Raw genomic sequence first — 17,541 nt, 5'->3', positions numbered from 1 at the left:
GAGCCAAACTACGCGCCACTTTGGAAGGCAAGCTTGAACCGGGTTCAGAAACATCGAGCTGGTTGTCTGTCTGTGCAAATCCTGAGCCGCGTGGATATTACGAAGTCAGTGAAATAGAGAAAGAGGGGAGAGAAAGAGAAAGAGAGGGAGGGTGGGTGGGAGGAAGGATGAGTGAGTGAGTGTCGGGTGATTCCCTCCCCTCGCCAAATATCTGTCCAGGAGACGTTGACACTCCTTCATAACCCCGCTCTTCCCGCGCCTCACGCAGATGTCCAAAGCGCCGTGAGCACAGAAGTCTCCAAACACCAGAGTTCTACTTACCGCACCGAACCCCAGTAGATGACAGCATAAAATAGCCTAGTTTTAATTATAGTTATTTACATTAATACATCAATATAGCAGTATGGTTTTCTTTCCTACACCTTAGTTTGCTTTTCCAAGAGACCTCTTTGTGCAAACTCTTTTATACTCTATGTGCACGTCCCCGTGGTTACTGCACATCCCCAGCCGGTGTTGGTGATGCCATGCCCCGCAACCACAGTGGCGATGAAGCCAGTTCTGGGCTCTGGATGAAAACATCTCCAGGGCGTCGGGCTCAGAACTATAGGTTGAAAGATGTGGAGTCTGGACGGAGGATGATGAACAACGCTGTTCGAGTCGGAGACGGGATGCTTTCGCCAGGCGCGGCAGGTGCAGGGGGCGCGGAGAGGAGAAAGGGCGCCCGGTTGAGTTTGCTCGGGAAGCCGCTCATCTACAGCGCGCAGAGCGGGCGCAGAAACGCGCACTACCGTCGTCTCCAGAATTACCTCTATAATGTACTGGAGAGACCCAGGGCATGGGCGTTCATCTACCACGCCTTCGTGTGAGTATACGACCTGTTATCATGTAGACCTCGTGTAAACAGATTTAAACAGTCATTTAATGGTTGGCTACTTCATCAGTCACCTGTTGCTGGGAATTCTTCTAGCGCACAGAGCTACAGAGGGGGAAAGACAATGATTAGAGGTTTTGTGCAAGTGAAGTAAGTGTACACACAAAAAAAGTGTCTTTCTCAAGGGAAGGGTGATGGTTCTATGTGGAACCATACTGACACGTTGAGCTCCTCACTGGTTCTTTACGCTCCATTTTTAAAAAGCCCACTTTAAGTGCTAATTCAAATGTAGGGACAGCAGCTCATATGTAATATTTTGGGGCCTGGTTTGTTCACAGCTCTTTTTGTGCAAGCATGTGTGAGAGTGTCATCCCAGTTGATCTAATCTGTTGTATAATGCTATATTACATGTCATATATGACTATGGACAGTGATGGTGTCTTGTGACAGACTCACATATGGCCTTGTGTCAATTGAGAATGTTTGACCGAGTCAGTAGTTCCCAATGCTCTCCTCAGGGACCCCCTGTCATTCCAGTGTTAACACACCCGATTCAACTTCAACTTGTTAATAAACACGTTAATAAAACTATATAATATGGCTATTAAACTCAAATAAAACCGCCTGTATAGTTCTACAAATAACATTTAAGAGTTAGAAAGGTTCTTTATAGATCCATTCTCCATAAAGATTACATAAAGAACCATAACGAGGGTTTTATATAGCCCCAAAAAGGGTTGTAACCATTGCGGAACACTTTGTTGGGGCTATATAGAACCTTTTTTTAATGGTTCTTTATAGAACCGTAGGAAAAGGCTCTTTATAGCACAATTAATGTTCCATTTAGACCCTTATAAGCATGGTTCTTTAAAGAATCTTTACAAAAAAAATCCACAATGAACAATATGCACCATATAAATAATATTGGTGTGTGTGTGTGTGTGTGTGTGTGTGTGTGTGTGTGTGTGTGTGTGTGTGTGTGTGTGTGTGTGTGTGTGTGTGTGTGTGTGTGTGTGTGTGTGTGTGTGTGTGTGTGTGTGTGTGTGTGTGTGTGTGTGTGTGTGTTTGTGTGTGTGTGTGTCCAAGTGCCTTTTCTGAATTGTTTCATTGTAACAGCTGGATGCTGCTGTTGTAGAAAACAAGTCTGGACAGAACCAACAAGGTTTCTATTGCTTGCTTCATATATCACACCCCTACAAGTTCTATATATAACCCCCTTTTGGCTTGAAAATGGCATATTTGGGCACTAATAAGCACCTACGTTGGAACGTAGTGGCTGTACAGTAACATGTTATACATGACGTCCGAGCTCTGGCTCTGTGCTTCACAGCGCTGTATGGGTTTTGACTGACAGCCGTTCTAAACTTGAGCAACTTGCTATTGCTAGACAAGAAGTTGCCCCCATCCCTCCCGGTAATTGGGCAACTTTAGCACATGTTTTGTTGTCCGAGTGAGGGAAATGCTGTAAATTAAGATGACTCGATGTGTTTTGAAAGATGAGGATTATAATAAATACCGCTCTGATGTCATACAAGCAAGCCAAACACCCGTGGGTCCATATACAGTGTCAACGTCTATGATCACTATGTTTGATGTACATTTACAAGACGACAAGTCGTCATACCCTGGGTTGTTCTGAACAGAATGACTCTATGTATGTTATTAATTGTGAAGAAAATGTGTCTCTTCAAACGCACCTGAATGCACTCACGACCCCTCTCTATGTGCACCAAAATGACGGTCTGTTTCTCTGAATTGCCTTGTGAAAGACTAACACTGTAAGATTGTACTTTATAACTTGGCTAGTCATGTTGGCAATAGAACAAGCTTTCAAATCATGCCCTCCTGACCCACACTGCGATATATAATGGACCTTTTTTTGGATTGCATAAACAACAACAGTAGTTGTGTGATGGCAGGGACGCAGGGTTGTGTTGCAAACTTAACAACTACAAGTGTGCTTGCTCTAGTTCCTCCACAGCACAGCTAGGAGAGCTAAAGCACCTCATAGTTATAAAAGTGCATTGAAACTGTGCACACTTTGGAGAGGTGTGTGTCCACTTGGAGACACCAGTTAGTTTTTCTCATGCTGCACTTACCCCACATTTTCCAGGAATAGTCCAATCATGTTACTGAATGTATTCAGAGTGTTTTCAGATTTTGTTATCAACAAATATGGCGAAAACTACAGTAAATGTAAAATGCACATCAAATCAACAGTGTAATGTTTGGATTCAGTCTTGTGTCAGGTGAACTATTGTATAGAGTGTTCTACTTTCTGTTATCTGACTCCTTCAGTCAAAGTTAGAGATCAAATTTCTCATCATGGGATGCGAAACACTAAAATACATTGCACCCACATATATGCACATATATGCTTTCAATTATTTAAGATGACATTTAGAGAACTAAATTAAGCTGGTCTGATGTCTTGCTGTGACACACACATACGCACGCGCGCGCGCACACACGCACGCGCACACGCACACGCACACGCACACGCACACACACACACGGGTCCTCAGGTAGCCTAGTGGTTAGAGCGTTGGACTTGTAACCGAAAGGTTGCAAGATCGAATCCCCGAGATGACAAGGTAAAAATCTGTCTTTCTGCCCCTGAACAAGGCACTGTTCCTAGGCTGTCATTGTAAATAACAATTTGTTTTTAACTGACTTGCCTAGTGAAATAAAAAACACACATTTGTGCTGAAATTTGTATGAATTTAAGTTAAACAGTCTACTAACACAAATTTGCGCTGAATCATGTAGAAGTTTTAACAGTCTCTTAAGACTACAGTTGCTTCATGGCCATGGTGTGGAGTGTGAAGTAGGAAATTGAGCTGTCAGGTTGGGTAAGATGGCGGACACATCCTGTGAAGCAGGATGATGAAGTTTTATTTGTTCATGCTGGACAGCAGGGTCACCGGGGTTAAGTCCTTACATCTTCCCTAACCATAGCAACAGATTGTACGCCAGATAATGTGATATAGCCAAATATTTTTGGTGTCCATTACTGGACGCTACAGGAAAGCCCCATGTTTTGTATTGCACAAGGAGGTTCCACGCCATCTTTGCAGGGAACATCTAGTTTTTCTCAGAAAACGAGTCCACGGCCACGTGTAGAAGTAGATGACAGCGCGTCACACAGTGCGACCAAAACAAAGATCTATACATATGCAAGAGGCATATCTCACTCGATGCAACACCTGGATTTAATATCTTTGAGTGTTTGCTGTTTTTTGTAGAACCAACTGCAACTGGAAAAATACATTTGTAAGATACTTTTTTTTTACTGAATCGAGAACAAATAAATTATTGCCAAGAACAGGTTAGTTAAAAAAATCTAATGCTCCAGTTTGTATGGGGCTTCCCTGTAACGCCCAGTAATGGACACCAGCTATCTTTCGTTCAATCACATTATTTGGTGTACAGTCTGTAGCTACCCTGACCACAACACAGATCCACAATGCACCACAAGAGATGGACCATACATATAATAAGTGCAAATACTTACTGAACACATACAAACACATAGCCATCCATTTGTTTGTTTTTACGGAAATTGCTGTGTCATGCTTGCGTCAAGAACTAAGGTTCTTTAGGATCCCAATAACACAGACACAGGCAGGAGGTAGAGAGTCAGATTCTTTAATATTATTTTCTCCTTGTTTATTTTTAAAAGGGGTTTACAATAACACAAAGACAAAAGACAGGCACGTACACACTCACATCACACGCACACTGAAGTCCATTGTTGTAATGGCAAATTCGTAATCTTGGCGTTAGCGTTCCTGGGTTCCCGACCATGTCCTATCCTCGGCAGTGTCATCTAGACAGGACACGTCTGGAGAGCAGGGGAGAAAGCTTAATCAGAAAACATCATCATACTGGAAACCATTGGTAAGCACTCACACGCTGTTCCCGAGCACGGTCACACTCATCCCGTTCCCCTCTCCCTAGACGTAGCGGCAGTAGTGGTGTGGCTGACCTGCGGCACCTGTCCTCTTCTGGCTTCAATCTGCAAAACATTGAGTACTTTTACATGCACAATAATAATTCGATATGGCAGTAGGCTGAGTATGGCATTAGTCATGTAAACACCTCACTTTGTTTATCTTAATCTGAGTAAGATCATAATCGAAGTACTGTAAGCATATACAGATTAAAGCACCTAGGTTTCTGAGAAATCTTTAGAATTATTAGGACTTCTTAATTGGTGTTCCAATGTTGTATTTGATGTACACATGTGCTAGCACCACAAGCCTCCCTCCTTTGTGCGAGTGAAGTGAGTTCTGAAAAACTAAAAGGATGCATCTTAGAAATAGTTTTCACCTACAAACTGCATATTTTTGTAACCTTTATTTAACTAGGGAAGTCAGTTAAGAACAAATGACGGCCCACACCGGCCAAACCCAGACAATCCTGCTCAATCACAGCAGGTTGTAATACAGCCTGGATTTGAACCAGGGTGCCTGTAGTGACATCTCAAGCACTGAGATGCAGTGCCTTAGACCCCTGCGTCACTCGGGAGCCCATATGTCTGAGAATCAAATAGGCTCAGGTTCCTACTTTACACACTCATTCACACAATGAGACAAACATTGTGAAGGGGTTAACCGATTCAGAGTAAAGGAAATCACTCAAATAAGTAAATAAGAAGTCATCCAAAACACAGCACACAATATGAATAATGTAAATAATCAATCATGGTCATGACATGCACATAGTGAATCTATTCTATAGCAGGAAAATGCCCAAAACACTCACTAATGTTTTTTTATTGTAAATCCGCAGTCTTGTTGCTAGCGTAATAAACTCCCCGTCTAATTTAGTTCTATGCCTCTTTCTCTTATTGACTGTGTGAGGTTGAGGTTATTATAGCTTTTGGCTTTAACAATAAAGACTCAAGTCAATCAAGTCATTTGAAAAGTGTAAAGAGCTAAAAAATGCGCTGGGCTAGTGTCTGAATTGCAGCACTGGTAAAAGCTAGTACACACTAAAACCAGCTAAGAGGCCATGAACTCCCAGAGGAATGATGGATGGATAATGGTTGTGGTTAGAGTCGGACCCTGGTCTCAGGGGGTTTCAGGTTTGAATCCCAGATCTTGTGGGATATGAACTAAAAACTGTAGGGTTGCTGACGCAGAATATCAAGTGTTTTCTACTGCTCTTTTCCCCTAATAGAAGGCACTTAACACTAATTTAACTCCAGGGGCCCTGTGCTGCTTCCTTCTTCTCATGATAGTGTGTTGTCCTTGAGGTTGGGGAAAATAGACAGTAGACTGCTGTCTGCTTTCACAATGAATAATAAGGTACTATTTTAAGTAATATGAGTACCCAGTTTTAATGACTTCAAATATCGCAAATAAAACACTTTGTCCTCAGATCATTTGCTTTGTAGTTGATGAGAGACCACAGTAGAGAAGAATAGAGTCTGTGTTTATTTTTATTGCCACTTTGAGATCAAGTTATATAAATGCGTGTGCTTTAATTCCATTGAGGTTCAGTCCGGTGGCTCCCTTCAAAGCGAATTGATTTTTCATTGGTCATTTCAATGTCACAGTGGTGTGCTAACTCCAGCGGATGTTTTTATTTTGCCCCCGAGTGAGCTCATTCAGTTAGTGCTGCGCTGTAGGTTAGAGACCACACACACACACACGCACACACACACACACACACACACACACACACACACACACACACACACACACACACACACACACACACACACACACACACACACACACACACACACACACACACACACACACACACACACACACACACACACACACACACACACACCGGAACATCTCTCGGAAGGATTTAACCCCCGAAAGCACATTTTCCCATTATAGTCTAGATAAATATATCTAAATGCACATGTAAAAGAAATGTCTCCGCTGCTATTTTTACATTTATCAAAGTGCTGCAGTGATATCCAACCTGAGCTCAGGCACAGATGTTTTTTTGTGTTATTTTATAAATCCCTGCTGTTTGTGTATGTGTGGGAGGTCATTTTACTCTCTGCGTAGGTGTGTGTATGGGAAGCTGCCTATGCCTGTGTGTATTGATATATATGTGAAACTGTGGACTGTGTGTGTGTGTGTGTGTGGGTTGACCACTTCTCTCCCTTTGAATGTCTCCAATGAACTTAGCTCAGGATTACTGGTGTGTGATCCTTGTAGGTATGTCTTACAGAGAAAGAGAGAGAGCGATGGGGGAACAGGTAGGAGGCTGGCTGGGTCTGGTCCTGTAGATACAGTATGTGATGAGCTTGTGAGTGCTTAACTTACTCTGGAAACAAGTTGCCTATAGATATACAGTTGAAGTCGGAAGTTTACATACACTTAGGTTGGAGTCATTAAAACTAGTTTTTCAACCACTCCACACATTTTTTTTGTTAACAAACTATAGTTTTGGCAAGTCGGTTAGGATGCACTTTGTGCATGACACAAGTAATTTTTCCAACAATTGTTTTCAGACAGATTATTTCACTTATAATTCACTGTATCACAATTCCAGTGGGTCAGAAGTTAACATACACTAAGTTGACTGCATTTAAACAGCTTGGAAAATTCCAGAAAATTATGTCATGGCTTTAGAAGCTTCTGAAAGGCTAATTGACATCATTTGAGTCAATTGGAGGTGTACCTGTGTATGTATTTCAAGACCTACCTTCAAACTTAGTGCCTCTTTGCTTGACAACATGGGAAAATCAAAAGAAATCAGCCAAGACCCCAGAAAAAGAAGTTGTAGACCTCCACAAGTCTGGTTCATCCCTGGGAGCAATTTCCAAAGGCCTGAAGGTACCACATTCATCTGAACAAACAATAGTACGCAAGTATAAACACCATGGGACCACGCAGGAAGGAGACACATTCGGTCTCCTAGAGATGAATGTACTTTGGTGCGAAAAGTGCAAATCAATCCCAGAACAATAGCAAAAGACCTTGTGAAGATGCTGGAGGAAACAGGTACAAAAGTATCTACATCCACAGTAAAAATGAGTCCTATATCGACATAACCTGAAAGGCCGCTCAGCAAGGAAGAAGCCACTGCTCCAAAACCCCCATAAAAAAAGCCAGACTACGGTTTGCAACTGCACATGGGGACAAAGATCGTACTCTTTTGGTAAAATGTCCTCTGGTCTGATGAAACAAAAATAGAACTGTTTGGCCATAATGACCATCGTTATGTTTTTGAGGAAAAAGGGGGAGGCTTGCAAGCCGAAGAACACCATCCCAACCGTGAAGCTCGGGGGGTGGCAGCATCATGTTATGGGGGTGCTTTGCTGCAGGATGGACTGGTGCACTTCACAAAATAGATAGCATGATGAGGTAGGAAAATTATGTGGATATATTGAAGCAACATCTCAAGACATCAGTCAGGAAGTCAAAGCTTGGTCGCAAATGGGTCTTCCAAATGGACAATGACCCCAAGCATACTTCCAAAGTTGTGGCAAAATGGCTTAAGGACAACAAAGTCAAGGTATTGGAGTGGCCATCACAAAGCTCTGACCTCAATCCCATAGAACATTTGTGGGCAGAACTGAAAAAGCGTGTGCGAGCAAGGAGGCCCACAAACCTGACTCAGTTACACCAGCTCTGCCAGGAGGAATGGGCCAAAATACACCCAACTTATTGTGGGAAGCTTGTGGAAGGCTACCCGAAACGTTTGACCCAAGTTAAACAATTTAAAGGCAATGCTACCAAATACTAATTGAGTGTATGTAAACTTCTGACCCACTGGGAATGTGATGAAAGAAATGAAATCTGAAATAAATCATTCTCTCTACTATTATTCTGACATTTCACATTCTTAAAATAAAGTGGTGATCCTAACTGACCTAAAACAGGGACTTTTTACTTGGATGAAATGTCAGGAATTGTGATAAACTGTGTTTAAATCTATTTGGCTAAGGTGTATGTAAACTTCTGACTTCAACTGTACCTTCTGCATCATAAAACTGACCTTAGATCCGATTCTATTAGCAACTTCTTCTATCAACTTCTATCAGCCTTTGTCCCCCCCAACCCCACTCTCCCCTCACTAAGCCTGTGTGGATTTCCCTGAGTCGTTGATATCTGCGTTTCTGATCCAACCACTCTAGCATGAATCTGATAAATACCAGGCCCTACACTTGCCAAATAGTGCTCCATTATTGAATCAATAATGGCATTACGATCCAAAAATGTACTGCTGTGTGTTTGGGTAATCAGATTTTCAGAGCCGGGACAGAACCACCAATTTGCATCATGTGCTAGCCTAGGAACCAAAGTAAGTTTCCTCAGGGTAGCCTAGTGTTTAGAGCATTGGACTAGTAACCGGAAGGTTGCAAGTTCAAACCCCTGAGCTGACAAGGTATAAATCTGTCGTTCTGCCCGTGAACAGGCAGTTAACCTACTGTTCCTAGGCCATCATTGAAAATAAGAATTTGTTCTTAACTGACTTGCCTAGTTAAAGGTTTAAAAAAAATATATATATAAAAATACTTAGTGTGTGTGTGTGTGTGTGTGTGTGTGTGTGTGTGTGTGTGTGTGTGTGTGTGTGTGTGTGTGTGTGTGTGTGTGTGTGTGTGTGTGTGTGTGTGTGTGTGTGTGTGTGTGTGTGTGTGTGTGTGTGTGTGATGAAGAGCCCGTTTGTACTTAGTAAATGTTTGTGTATGTGTAAACGGGATGCTTACGCAGAAATGATAACTGGATTGTGTTGCTCAGATGCTTAGCTAAGTGCGTCTGCACAATTGATTCAAGAGACTCTGCAGTGCATTGACAGGTAACACATCAACTCATCTCGTTGGTACTCTGACATTAGCTGCATTAACATTACTTTAGAAATAACCTTATTTACACTGTAACTCAGTTAGATTGTTACACCATTTTGTGTCACTGTTGACCGCCTCAGAGTCAACTAAACACAACCCACATACACATAAAACACCCAGTGTTTTGTTTCACTTTTAAAAGGCACATTGTGTGTTGGCAGGTACCCTATGAACAAAGTAGGCAAAATAATTCAGACAGATAGGAGGTTTTAACACTGTACATAGCCATAATATGACATTTTACATGTCTCTATTCCTTTGAGACTTTTGTGAGAGTAATGCTTACTGTTCATTTTGATTGTTTATTTCACTTTTGTTTATTATCTATTTAACTTGCTTTGGCAATGTAAACATTTGTTTCCCAAAAGCCCTTTGAATTACAGTACCAGTCAAAGGTTTTGGACACACCTACTCATTCCAGGGTTTTTCTTTATTTTTACTATTATCTACATTATTGGCTTTGATGCTAGTGGTTGTAATGTAGGTGGGTCCAAACTTTTTACTGGTACTGTACATTGAATCGAGAGTGATAGCGAGGGAGGGAGGGAGGGAGAAAGGATGAGAAGAGAGAGAGGGGGGAGAAAGGATGAGAAAGAGAGAGAGAGGAGAGAGAGAGAGAGAGGGGGAGGGAGGGAGGGAAGGAGAAAGGATGAGAGAGAGAGGGGGGGAGGATGAGAAAGAGAGAGAGAGAGAGAGAGAGGGGAGGGAGGGAGGGAAGGAGAAAGGATGCCAAGAGAGAGCTGAGAGGGGGTGAGAAAGGATGAGAAAGAGACAGAGAGATAGGTTTTTGGGAGGGAGGGAAGGAGAAATTTTTTCTCCGGGGGGAGAAAGGATGAGAGAGAGACAGGGAGGGAGGGAGAAAGGATGAGAAAGAGAGAGAGAGAGAGAGAGAGAGAGAGGGGAGGGAGGGAGGGAAGGAGAAAGGGGGAGAAAGGATGAGAGAGAGAGAGAGAGAGAGAGAGGGGGAGGGAGGGAGGGAAGGAGAAAGGATGAGAGAGAGAGAGAGAGGGGGATGAGAGAGAGAGAGAGAGAGGGGGGGAGGGAGGAAGGGAAGGAGAAAGGATGAGAGAGAGAGAGAGTGAGAGAGAGAGGAGAGAGGGGGAGAAAGGATGAGAAAAGAGAGAGAGAGAGGGGGGAGGGAGGGAGGGAAGGAGAAAGGATGAGAGAGAGAGAGAGGGGGGATGAGAAAGAGAGAGAGAGAGAGAGGGGGGAGGGAGGAAGGGAAGGAGAAAGGTTGATCCTTGAGAGAGAGAGAGAGAGAGAGAGAGGGGGAGAAAGGATGAGAAAGAGAGAGAGAGAGGGGGAGGGAGGGAGGGAAGGAGAAAGGGAGGGAGGGGGGGAGAAAGGATGAGAGAGAGAGAGAGAGGAAGAGGCACATCAACAGTGTGTCACTGTGTATTCCAGTGAGATTATTAATGGACAGAGAGAGGAAGAGGCACATCAACAGTGTGTCACTGTGTATTCCAGTGAGATTATGAATGGACAGAGAGAGGAAGAGGCACATCAACAGTGTGTCACTGTGTATTCCAGTGAGATTATGAATGGACAAGGAGAGAGGCATTAGATGAACGAGACACTGTTTGATCCTTCACTAGGCTCTGTGACACAACCCAGTCGCCACATCCCCGCTGAGCTTCTTCTTTCATCTGCGCCCAGAAAGAGAGAGAGGTAGATGGTAGAGAAGGAAGGAGAGAGAGCCTGGTGCCTGTGAGGAAGAGAGAGATGGTTATCTCCTTATACACTAACTCTAATGCATGCATCCACAGAGAACCACAAGCCTATGAAAGCGGCCCTTCTCCCTTGACACATCTCACATCATTAAATCAAGAATAGTGTCATAGGGTAACAATATTAGCCTATCACTTGTGAATGATATATTATCACTTGTGAATTATCCCCACTTTAAGGCAAACAGTTCATACATTTTTTTGCTACTTTTTCATAGTCTCATAGTCTCACACATCATGCAGCCTAGCCCATAGGTGTAACGGTATTCGTTGTCGGAAGAGGAGGAATCATCGGACCAAAGCGCAGCGTGGTAAGTGTTCATGCTTACTTTATTAAAACTGAACACTAATAACAAAATAACAAAGGGAATCACCGAAACAGTCCTGAAAGGTGCAAAACACTAAACCGAAATTAACTACCCACAAAAACCCTGTGGGAAAAAGCTACCTAAGTATGGTTCCCAATCAGAGACAACGATAGACAGCTGTCCCTGACTGAGAACCATACCCGGCCAAAACAAAGAAATACAAAAACACAGAAAAAGGAACATAGAATGCCCACCCAAATCACACCCTGACCTAACCAAAATAGGGACATAAAAAGCTCTAAGGTCAGGGCGTGACAATAGGTCTATATATGTTTTGGTAAGGTCTGAATCAAAATTAAAGTGTCCAAATAATTTCTTACAATAAAGCACATGAATCCAGTTTTACAAGGGGTGTAGAGCCTAACTGGCATACCTACGTAGAGCGTGAGTTTCAAGTTTGGGGAAGATCGTTTTCAACATTAAAATGCACCTTTATAATAAAAGCATTACATGCATAATCACATTTGTGGTCATTTTTGATAATTATGTTTTCCTGCTAATGGAACATTCAAGTATTATGGCCTACTGCTGTGTGCGCATTGCTGCCCTATAATGTGAAGAAATAGCCTAATAGTTGATCAACATTTAAAGCTAAACGTTCCCATCTGTTGCGCCAGGCCCATTGCTTAAAACAGGTTTTTTGATGCTAGTGGTTGTATTCATTTGGGATCTATTGCATCCCACAACTGTCCCAGATTGTTTGTATTATTTATTTCTCACACAAAATAGAATAGTTCAACTTTTATCAGTGGCGTGCCGTGGGCCTGGGGCCTGGGGCCGTGGGCCTGGGGCCTGGGGCCTGGGCCTTCATTGAGGTCCTACACAGTCCTACCCGAATGAATCCACCTCTTATTACCATCATTATGATGCCATGGCTCTAGACACTATACATTTAGACAGAAACGCAGTATAACCAGGCACCTTGAAATGGACATTTTTATTCGGAGAATTGCAGGGGAAGAGTACAATACAGTACAGTTCAACTAATAGACAAGAACATAGTCGAGTGCAACAGAGTTATATTAATATTCTTCTTCTATCCATTTCTGGTCCACAAACTTTGAGCTTTAAGCCCCCCCCCCCCACTGTTTCTGTTTACCCTAAAACATGACACAATCTATGAGTCTTTTCAACATTTCCCTATTTTTCTTCACCTTTTCATTGTGCAGCTCCGTTGCCCTGCGCGCTTGTTCGTTGAGCTGTAGATCCACTCCGGTGTCCCCAAAAGTTTTCAAAAGCACCATTGCTTGTAAGTGCCCAGCCGTACTTTGGTGTCTCGTTGCTGCCTTGGTTAGATAACTCAAGTTTGCAAAGCCAGTGTGGCTCCAAACACCAAATTGATCACTTGCAAATAATAGGCATTCCCAGCAGTACAGTTTGCAGTGCTTATCGGAGCCTGTGAGCCATTGATAGCGCTCGTAGTTGGAACTTTGGAAGTGGCGAACGAACCCCTTTCCCGCCTGTGACAGGCTTTGTAGCGTCGGCGTCAGGCGACCTCTCCTTACAATGTCTAACTTTTCTTGAAAAGTTAGTCTTGAGAATGGCGTTATAATTATATCCTCGACCAAATCGATATCTTCTCCTCCTTCCGCCATTGTGGGTTGAAAAAACAGCTTAGTAGTACGCAAATTAATTCGTTTATCAAATTCAGTTTCCTAGTTCTGAGGTTCTGCATAGACCTGCCCATAGGACTTGCCTCTCAATTCTGGTAATCCAATCAAAAGACGTGCACGCACTACGCCTGCTAGCTGGCTCCTGTGTAACACTGAAGAGTATAACTCTTACTCTGGGGAATAATTTAATAAATATTTGTGGGAAAATATATTATTATATTCTGATGATGTTTAGGCCAGCAGAGAAGGCCTTGCTGGCCCTGACGGCCCACCACTGACTTTTGTACTATGGGGGATAGTAGATTGAAATAGGCTAGTGCTTTTGCTGTTCAGTAGGCCTATTCATGTTGTTGGCTGATCAAAAGTAAATGTGGACAGTTCTTTCAATATCTTCAAAATACACCTCGGAATTGGATAAGGACGAGCGCAGTTGCGTCTCCCATGTGTCTGTCTTCACTTGTAGCCTGTGAGAAAGACCCAATCATGTGATGGAGAGCCATGTGAGTGAGAGGTGCTTTGGCACGCAGCTTGGAGAAGGGAATTATCATTATTATATTCAGCCCAAGGACTCAACGGCCACTGGCCGCAAAATACATGGATTTCTAAAAGGGGCATTACGGCCACACAAAGGCGATGCAGCCAGGCAATTCGAGGCATTATACAGTGCTTGTCAAATTGTGACCAATGAAGTGTGAAAAAGCCTGCGCTAAAACCAAAGCAGAGCTCATGCCTTTCATGCAACTTTTTGCAAATCCTCAATAGTCTCATCATGCAGCCTTAGAATGTATTAAAAATCAAAACACATAGCCTAACATTTGTATTACAACTAAAGTTACATAAATAACTCTAAATGAAGCATATAGGAAGAATAATTCTTTGTGACAGAACCTCCCTCAACACAGAATAGCTGCATGTGTTCACATCCCTCAAATCATTTGGACTCTTGTTGTCATTTCTGTTCATTTTATTAGTTCTTTCTTTCAATTGCCTTATTCATACTATTTAACTTGCTTTAATGCCACCATTTGTCTTCCCAACCTGTTGCCCTTTATGAATTAGTCCCATTTCACTTTGGTTTTTGGACACATCGGTTCCTTGTTTAAACACCCAGTGTTTTGTTTCATTTTTCCTCCAGAGGCTGACATTATTGTCTTTGATGCTAGTGGCTGTACCCTATGTTCAAGACAAAGTTTGTGGGTCCAAAGTTGTGTTTTTCGTTTGGACTTTACTGGATTAAAGACTCTGTTTTAAGTCGCTTTTGTCCTCTTTCACCTGCATGACAGAGGAGGAGGACATTTTACATGTCTCTATTCATGCTCGGCAGACACGAGAGACTTTTGCTCGGAGAGAACCTGCAGGTTTACCTCTCTGGACATTCCAGAGTTTGTTTATTTCACCTAGGGTTTAACCCACCTTTACTCAGGCAGCCCACTGAGTGCCGCTCCTTTCTCACCAGTGTTTTGAACAGATATTTACAAGTTCCAGAACTTTAAAGAGAGCTGATCTCGCTTTTGACCGTTCGAGGGAGGAAGCCTCGGGGGCTCCTTCCCAAGAGAAAGGATGCTGATTGCTCTAACAAGTTCCAGAACTTTAAAAGGAAGATGAGTCGGGTTTTTGAAAAGGGGACACCCTACTCCATGAAGGGTTTTCTTGATTATTCTATTGAGTTTACTCTTTATCGAGTCCATCGCGTTTTCTGGAAGGGACTCCTTTAGAGGATGCTCCCGGGAGGTTCCTTCAGATGTGGTTGTAATGATAGGTCACCGGGCTGTGGTCCAAACTGGGGACTGGTCTCCCTCATTGGCGAGAGAGAAAGGGAGGGAGGGAGGAGAAAGGATGAGAGAAAGACAGGGGGGAGACAGGATGAAAAGAGAGCGGAGGGCTACAGAGAGAGAGAGAGAGAGAGAGAGGGGGAGGGAGGGAGGGAAGGAGAAAGGATGGACGAAGGATGGGGGAGGATGACAGCCTACGCCCATGTTTTAGATGGGGAGTCATCTTCCCAGTTCAGGAGAAGGAGAAAGGATGAGACTATTTCTTTTTTGAGAGACCTGTTGTTTTGGGTCATCCCTGGCTAGTATGTCAAAATCCTTCTATTAATTGGGGGAGTAAGGAAGGGAACGTTTCTTGTCATGTGAAGTGTTTAAAAGGAGAGTTTCTTCTGTCCCTAAGGGAGGGAGGAAGAAAGGATTTGAGGGAGGAGTGCCGGAGCCTCACGGTCGTATGATTGTAGTATTGATCTCCTTCCGGGGACCACTCCTCCTCGGGGTAGACTATACTCTCTGTCGGCTCCCGAACGTAAGGCTCTCGAGGATTATTTGTCTGTGTCTCTTGACGCCGGTACCATAGTGCCTTCTTCCTCTCCGGCCGGGGCGGGGTTCTTTTTGTTAAGAAGAAGGACGGTACTCTGCGCCCCTGCGTGGATTATCGAGGGCTGAATGACATAACGGTTAAGAATCGTTATCCGCTTCCCCTTATGTCATCAGCCTTCGAGATTCTGCAGGGAGCCAGGTGCTTTACTAAGTTGGACCTTCGTAACGCTTACCATCTCGTGCGCATCAGAGAGGGGACGAGTGGAAAACGGCGTTTAACACTCCGTTAGGGCATTTTGAGTACCGGGTTCTGCCGTTTGGTCTCGCCAATGCGCCAGCTGTTTTTCAGGCATTAGTTAATGATGTTCTGAGAGACATGCTGAACATCTTTGTTTTTGTCTATCTTGACGATATCCTGATTTTTTTCTCCGTCACTCGAGATTCATGTTCAGCACGTTCGACGTGTTCTACAGCGCCTTTTAGAGAATTGTCTCTACGTAAAGGCTGAGAAGTGCTCTTTTCATGTCTCCTCCGTTACTTTTCTCGGTTCCGTTATTTCCGCTGAAGGCATTCAGATGGATTCCGCTAAGGTCCAAGCTGTCAGTGATTGGCCCGTTCCAAGGTCACGTGTCGAGTTGCAGCGCTTTTTAGGTTTCGCTAATTTCTATCGGCGTTTCATTCGTAATTTCGGTCAAGTTGCTGCCCCTCTCACAGCTCTTACTTCTGTCAAGACGTGTTTTAAGTGGTCGGTTCCGCCCAGGGAGCTTTTGATCTTCTAAAAGAACGTTTTACGTCCGCTCCTATCCTCGTTACTCCTGACGTCACTAGACAATTCATTGTCGAGGTTGGCCTTCAGAGGTAGGCGTGGGAGCCATTCTATCCCAGCGCTTCCAGTCTGACGATAAGGTTCATCCTTGCGCTTATTTTCTCATCGCCTGTCGCCATCTGAGCGCAACTATGATGTGGGTAACCGTGAACTGCTCGCCATCCGCTTAGCCCTAGGCGAATGGCGACAGTGGTTGGAGAGGGCGACCGTTCCTTTTGTCGTTTGGACAGACCATAAGAACCTTGAGTACATCCGTTCTGCCAAACGACTTAATGCCCGTCAAGCTCGTTGGGCGTTGTTTTTCGCTCGTTTCGAGTTTGTGATTTCTTACCGTCCGGGTAGCAAGAACACCAAGCCTGATGCCTTATCCCGTCTGTTTAGTTCTTCTGTGGCTTCTACTGATCCCGAGGGGATTCTTCCTTATGGGCGTGTTGTCGGGTTAACAGTCTGGGGAATTGAAAGACAGGTTAAGCAAGCACTCACGCACACTGCGTCGCCGCGCGCTTGTCCTAGTAACCTCCTTTTCGTTCCTGTTTCCACTCGTCTGGCTGTTCTTCAGTGGGCTCACTCTGCCAAGTTAGCTGGTCATCCCGGTGTTCGAGGCACTCTTGCGTCTATTCGCCAGCGCTTTTGGTGGCCGACTCAGGAGCGTGACACGCGCCGTTTCGTGGCTGCTTGTTCGGACTGCGCGCAGACTAAGTCGGGTAACTCTCCTCCTGCCGGTCGTCTCAGACCGCTCCCCATTCCTTCTCGACCATGGTCTCACATCGCCCTAGACTTCATTACCGGTCTGCCTTTGTCTGCGGGGAAGACTGTGATTCTTACGGTTGTCGATAGGTTCTCTAAGGCGGCACATTTCATTCCCCTCGCTAAACTTCCTTCCGCTAAGGAGACGGCACAAATCATTATCGAGAATGTATTCAGAATTCATGGCCTCCCGTTAGACGCCGTTTCAGACAGAGGCCCGCAATTCACGTCACAGTTTTGGAGGGAGTTCTGTCGT

At 44.0% G+C, this 17,541-nt stretch overlaps 1 protein-coding gene across 3 annotated transcripts in view; it reads left to right on the top strand.

Annotated features, from left to right (window-relative positions):
• Nucleotides 1–259: 259 nt before the first annotated feature.
• The window catches only part of kcnq5a (potassium voltage-gated channel, KQT-like subfamily, member 5a), a 119,840-nt gene continuing 102,558 nt past the window's right edge, over nucleotides 260–17,541 (top strand). For all 3 annotated transcript variants that reach the window (XM_046358686.1, XM_046358687.1, XM_046358685.1), the window contains exon 1: nucleotides 260–862. In XM_046358686.1, coding sequence (XP_046214642.1) covers nucleotides 525–862 — 338 coding nt within the window. In that variant the 5' untranslated portion in view covers nucleotides 260–524. The remainder of the gene's footprint in view (nucleotides 863–17,541) is intronic.

This window comes from Oncorhynchus gorbuscha, linkage group LG08 (genome assembly GCF_021184085.1).
Source record: "Oncorhynchus gorbuscha isolate QuinsamMale2020 ecotype Even-year linkage group LG08, OgorEven_v1.0, whole genome shotgun sequence".
NCBI lineage: Eukaryota > Metazoa > Chordata > Actinopteri > Salmoniformes > Salmonidae > Oncorhynchus > Oncorhynchus gorbuscha.
The sequence above is the reverse complement of the archived record's forward strand: the minus strand, read 5'-3'. Positions and strand labels throughout refer to the sequence as shown.